The sequence below is a fragment of the Oryzias melastigma genome, unplaced genomic scaffold (assembly GCF_002922805.2).
Source record: "Oryzias melastigma strain HK-1 unplaced genomic scaffold, ASM292280v2 sc01756, whole genome shotgun sequence".
Lineage (NCBI taxonomy): Eukaryota > Metazoa > Chordata > Actinopteri > Beloniformes > Adrianichthyidae > Oryzias > Oryzias melastigma.
Genome location: NW_023418336.1, coordinates 1 through 6,408, shown reverse-complemented (window position 1 = coordinate 6,408; position 6,408 = coordinate 1). Strand labels below are relative to the sequence as shown.

General features: G+C 38.3%; 1 protein-coding gene across 1 annotated transcript; it reads right to left on the bottom strand.

Annotated features, from left to right (window-relative positions):
- Positions 1-2: 2 nt before the first annotated feature.
- On the bottom strand, positions 3-3,609 carry LOC112141651 (the record flags this gene model as incomplete). The annotated part of the gene is made up of 2 exons (XM_024264781.2): positions 3,374-3,609; positions 3-3,265 (listed from the first exon to the last, which is right to left on the bottom strand). A coding segment is annotated over exon 2 (3,145 nt), but the record flags the coding sequence as incomplete, so codon positions are not given.
- Between the last annotated feature and the right edge of the window lie 2,799 nt (positions 3,610-6,408).

Genomic DNA, 6,408 nt, shown 5'->3' with positions numbered 1-6,408 from the left:
ACAGTAAATCCCTTCAGTGAATGACAAAATGTCTTCAGCAACGTTTGGTGGTTGAAGGCAGGATTCTAAAGCCAGTCCTCCATTTGGAAGATCACCTTCTTGTTCATCATCGTTCTGTACTTCAGTTTCAACAGTTGTGTTTGTAGTCTGGTCTGTGTTAGTGTCCTCATTTTCTGTGACGTTCTGTTCATTTGAAATGGCACTTGTTTCACGCGATGCTCTCTGACTGACATTAGTTTGTGCAGCTTCCTGATCATCCTCATCACTGACTTCATCTGCTAGGGTTGGATCGCAAACTTCAGGCTCATCTCTAATACTTATGTCCTGGTACTGAGGATGAATTTGTTTTAGTTTATGTAAAGCTTGCATTAGTTTAGACCATGTAACAGATTGGAAAAGCTGATGACCTTTGTAGCATAATCGTCTCTTAAGTTTGACCCTGAGAACCTGAGATTGGCTTCTTATTCTGGGTAATGTATCAACTGTCTCTTGTACTTCTGATGGCACGCACACTACATTACCACGTATTGAATGTTGTCTGCCTTTGGGAAGTGGGACAATCTTAGCGAACGGGATACACTTTGCAATGAGATGCCTCTCCAAGATGTTAAGATTACACAAATCCTCTGGAATGTCTGCTAGCTGTAAATTATTGGCTACAGCAAGTGGGGGCATTTTTCCAGCTTTCACATAGTTATGGCAAGTGTAACATATCCATTCTTTTCTCCTCTCATCGGGAACTGTGCAATGTTCTTCACAAGTGGTACAAGTATGGACATATTTACCTGTCAAACATTGTGCTACCACGTGTACATTTTTTATGTATTTGTTCCTATTACATGACTTGACTTGATTTGGAAACAAAGCTTTATGGCAAACAGTGCAAATAAATGTTGGACCACTTTTAACATTTGCTTTAAAAACAGAAATGGCTAATTTTATCAGTCTTTGATTCTCGTTTGTCTGGGATGTTGACGTATCTTCACTGACATGGGTTGGATTTACAAAAATGTTTTTGTATTTTTTCTTTATTTGTAATGCGCATTTTTGCTTAATTTGAAATGCTTGGTCATTTCTGTATTTGTTTAGCATTATTTTTCTCATTAACTCTCTGTGTCTACTTCGAAATTCTTTGTCTTGAGCATAACGCTGTGTCATGTACAATTTCTGTTTCTTACATAATGCTAAGTTGTTCCTGTAGCTGTTAACAAAATACATTCTTTGCTTCTGCCTTACATCAGCACTTTGTATGTATCGTTTTTTTGCAAATTGCTTTTGTTTTTGTTGAAATTTTTCACAACTTTGATAACGTTGGGTAATGCGTCGTTTCTGCTTCTGCCGATACTCAGAATTGACACAATAACGTACAGTAACCATACTTTTCTTCTTTTGCCGATACTCAGGACTGGCATGGTAACGTTTATACGACATTTCTTTCTGCTTCTGTCTAAAGTCAGCATCGCTGTGGTAACGATTTGTGATTATATTTTTCTTCTTCTGTCTATACTCGGGACTGGCATGGTAATGTTTATATGACATTTCTTTCTGCTTCTGTCTAAAGTCAGGACTGTTTCTGTAACGTGCAGTTGTAAAATTTTTTTGCTTTTGTCTAAACTCTTGGTTATTTTTATACTTTTCCCTTATGAACCGTTTCTGTTTTTTTCTGAACATGGGATCATTTTTATAATGTTCTGTCATTAAGTCTTTCTGTTTTTGTCTTACTTCTGCTTTGTTTTGATAGCGTTTTATTGCAAATTGTTTTTGTTTTTGTCTGAACTCTTCAACATTTTGATATAAATGAGCAACATAGTTTTTTTTTTTTTGACGTACAATTGCATTGGTTTGGTACAACAGCTTTGAGTATAGTCGTTTCTTAGTAGTACGGTTCTCATCAGAGATATGTTTTTTCTTGCCATTTCCATTTTTTTGACATTGTACTTTCAACCTTAAAAATCTTTGCCTCCTGTTTTTATTCAGTTTTAACATGTGTTGTTTAATGTTATCTGGAGAGATACTGATTTCGTTGATAGTATTACCAGATTTGTTATATGGCATTTCACTAATATTTTTACCATCAACAGTGGATCTGTTTGAAGGCAAGCAACCCAAGAGTATTGGTATTAGTGCCTCTATATCAGAAACATTTGAGTCATCTTCATTCAATGTTTCCCGCGGCTGTATGTTAGAATACATTTCTGTCTTTTGTTTTTTGGCGCTTTGTACTAGTTCTTCTCCATCACTGTAGTCATCTGTGCTTCGAAGAAGACATAGAGGTGTTACATTTTTATTATTGTCGTCTTGCAAGCCTTCCGTAGAATGTTGTTCACTGGAGGTAGTTAAAGGGTCAAATTCTATAGGCTGTAACTGGTAAGTTTCAGATGATGGAACACCGAGTATTTGCAAGCATTTTCCTAGTCTGTCTATCATGTCTTGTAGGTTTGTAAATGTCAGCATAATAGCAGTGCCATGAACATTTGTTCCTGGAAGCACAGGCATACCAGTACTTGTTCTTGAATGGGGATCAAAAAATCCATATTTGCCACAGGATGTTCTGAAAACAGCAATGCATATATTGGAAATGATCAACAATGCATACTGAACATCTGATAATAAGCAGCTTAGGCCTGCTGTCAAATCTAGATAGTCATCAGCTGCTTCAGGAACAGGGTCTTTGAAAGAACCAAACCTTGACTCTAGTTCTTTTTTTATGTTGTACACAGTAGCGCGTGCTGAAACAATGTCAGGAAGCTCATCAAATGCCAAAAAAGAGTTGTTTGGAAAGCTTTTCCTTTGCTCACAATAAATTGAATCCCCCTTATCTAGAACATTGTCAAGATCTTCTGCAGTTATGTTTTCATTTTCATTAAGAAAAGAAAGAAACATCAGTGAATTACAGGTACACTGTTTGTTTCTAGAGAAGGTACTATATTTGTTATCATTTTGAGAGTGTGAAGCTTGCATACAATCACAAGGGTTGAGATGACGTTGCATTTGAATGTCATGTACAGATGGTTGCAATAAATCACAATTATTTATGTTACTATCAGAGGTGTTTATGCAATCCTGGCTATCATTTTCACAGTTTGGCAAAGAAACTTTTAGCCATCTTGTTTTTGCTGCTTGCGAGCGCTTACCTTTGCGAGGCATGATTGATAACCGTTATACTTAGCTATCTTGTGGAATGGACACTGGATGTGGCTTTTTTTCCAAATGATGTGTGACAGGATCCTGGTTTGTATGTCTCGTTTAAGATCTTTCTGTGTATCTGGCAAGAAAAATCAGAAATAGCTTTAGCACTTAATTGAAAAAGATATTTAAATATGTAGGATAATTCACATACATGGACCACATATATATTAAAAATTAACGTTACCCGTTTATGTGTGAACTGGGTCACTGGGATGCTGGGTAGGTAGTACAAGGGTACTGTCAGACCGATCAGGGGAACACGCAGGGCGAGCCACCAGTTCCAAAGCAATGATCTAGCAAAAGCAAGAAATAAATCATTTTAATCTTGTAAATGTATATTTTGTTGCAGAAACAACAACAACAACAACAACAACATGGTATGATATGGGTAAGACATTGATTTAAAAAAAAAACATGACAGTTAGAGCTGGGCAAAAAAAAAGAAGAAACATTTTTTCATTCCAAAATTGATTTTAATTGATTCTCTCTCCCTCTTTCTCTCTCAGTTGCCCCTTTTATGACTGCACTTTGCAAGGGCTGACTTTACGCCAAACTACGGAAGCCTAAGAGGGCAGAGTGAGGGGAGAATAAAATAGTTTTTTGTCTTTTAATGACTTATGTGTATTTTTGTAACTTTTTTAAAAATTTAAATTAAGTTTATAAATACTATACTGTTTAAACTATTAAAACAGCCAACATGCGTTCTTTGTAGCAGATGGTTAAAAAAAATGTTTTTGTAGTTATCATGCAGAAACTTTTGATTCCTTTGTAAACTGTAAATAAAAATCCATGGATCACAAATGTTTTGTGATAGCAAAATTTATTGACATCAGAAGGGAATGGGTTAAAATCCAGCATCTGAAATCCTCTATATAAGAGGATTTTTTAATTTTGTATTTTGTTTAATCTTTCATTATTTTCACTAGATTCTTAACTTTATAATATTAAACTATTAACAAAATTAAATTAAATTTAACTTATTCAATTTTAGATATGTCAGGAACAACTTAACCCTAATGTCAGCTAACCTATAATTTGATACAATGTTCATGTCACACTTTGCTTAACCAGCTGGGCATCAACCAACATAACAACTCTAAACCCATCAAAACACTCCACAAACAAGCTCTGAAAGTATTAGACAGAAAGCCCAAAGCCCACCATCACTGTCACCCACAGTTAACATAAAAAAGGCTACATGTGTTGTTTAAAAAAAAAAACATTAACAATAACAACACAAAACTTTTCTACCCCGGGCTTACACCGCTAGCGTCAAGGCTTCGTTGCGTCGCGGGAGTGGACTAGCTACAGCCGAAGGCTTTCACAGGCTGCTGCTCCAGCTACAGCCTGTGAAAGCTCAGCCCAGACAGAGAAGTGCTGGATGTCTATGATCAGCTTCTCGTTGTCCATGGTTATGAGTGACAACGCTGTGCTGCAACACACTTTGAGTGACCCGAAAATTACGTAATGTTTACGACACGCTGAAACCGGCGAGTACAGCGGAAAGTTCGTTTTATTTTGAAAATATACCGGATGCACTTTAAATTCGCTCGCATGGTTTCCGGTTTAAGTCGTGAATAGTCCCAACTTCACAAAAAGTGATGACGCGCGCGCACTCACTCAGATCCTCGTGCCCTAGCGACCAGCTCACGCGCGAGGAAATAGACCGGTCTCAAACTTTTTTTTTTTTGCTCGCGAGAGATTTAAATACAACCGCGCAGGGGCGCTGGTCTGAATTGTCCGCAAGGAATGTGTGATGCGTGCTTGGAGACTTGCGCAGCGGAACTCTCCTGCGAGCGAGCTGCGCATGTCGACATCCCAAACGTAGACAGAGCACAAAATTGCTGATAACAGCATAATAACACAATAACAGGAAATCACCGCAATTAATGCTAGTCATTTCAAGTCGGGTTCTGTAGCCTAAATCTCCACATATGCGCACTTAAGCCAGGGGAGTAAAGGAATTCTAAGTAACCCTAATTTAAAAATAGGAAGTCTTACCGTTCAAAGTCCAAAAGTTGAAGAGATGCAGGCGAAAGAAGCTCAAGTCCTCCACAGCAAAGATACCCCTCTCTCTAGAGATCCAGAAAGCGGAGTGAGACACCGCCCTCACGTGCCGGTATTTATACCTGAAGTCGCTGCCTCATGAATATGTATGATGTTGACTTAGCGCGATTGGCTGCGAGTTGTGCCTGTCTTTTCACCTTGCACTTCACACAAATAGCTGAGTGAGCTGCTGAAATAAGTCCCTCCTTCAGGTTCACAATGATAATGAGCATTTAGTGACGTGAGCAGATGCAGAGGAAAATGGAGGACATCGTCTTTACAAACGATTGTGTTTGTAAAAATTCAATTTTGAGAAAGCTTATTTTTCAATAACTAAATAAATAATGTTAGTAATTTTTCCAGGACTAGTATTCATCTACTCTTTGCTAATGATGAAAACCTTTTTAAATCTTATAGAAACTTCACTTAAACTTAATTCAAAACAAATAAGTTCTTTAACAAATCTTGGCGAAATCTACTACATCCTCTTTGCTGTAAAATATATGAGTGATCTTATAAAAAATCTGCATGAAAACCTTAGCATAAAAAAGAGTTTAGTTTACAGAGATAAGTTTGTTTTTATGGATGACAAATTAAGAAGGAAACAACATGTTTGCAAAAAAATATTAAAATAAAAAAACAAAAATAAAAAAAAATAACTAGGGCTGTCAGATTTGTCCCGTTAATCTGACATGTGCATGACGCCGACAATTTTTTTTTTGACGCATTAAAAGCGGTTTTTCTCACCGCGCAGACACCCTTCATCGCTCCAACTCACCGACTGCTCTCACTAGATCACTGGCCGGTCTCCAACCACCGAGCTGCGAGCTAAAACCGGCCGGCACTAGGACCTGGAGAGCTCCTACACCCTAACCCGGCTAACCCACCACGTCTGGTGGTACCGGCTCGCGTCCGGCGCCGCGTCCCGACAGCTGCGGACACCCGACGTTCCGAACAGCAAGCGCACCGGGGGACGTTTTAAACGTAGTTTAAACAACGGCAGTTATTTGTAGATGAAAAGATAAATCTCAGCTTTGAGTGTGTGGCCCGTCCCTCTTTCACCGCGAGAAAATATGCAAAATATCCCAAAGTTCTGGAGGTTTAAGCGTGATACAGCCCCAGCATAGGGTCTGTCTGCCGGCATATTCATGGCGTGAGCTCCGCTGGACACGT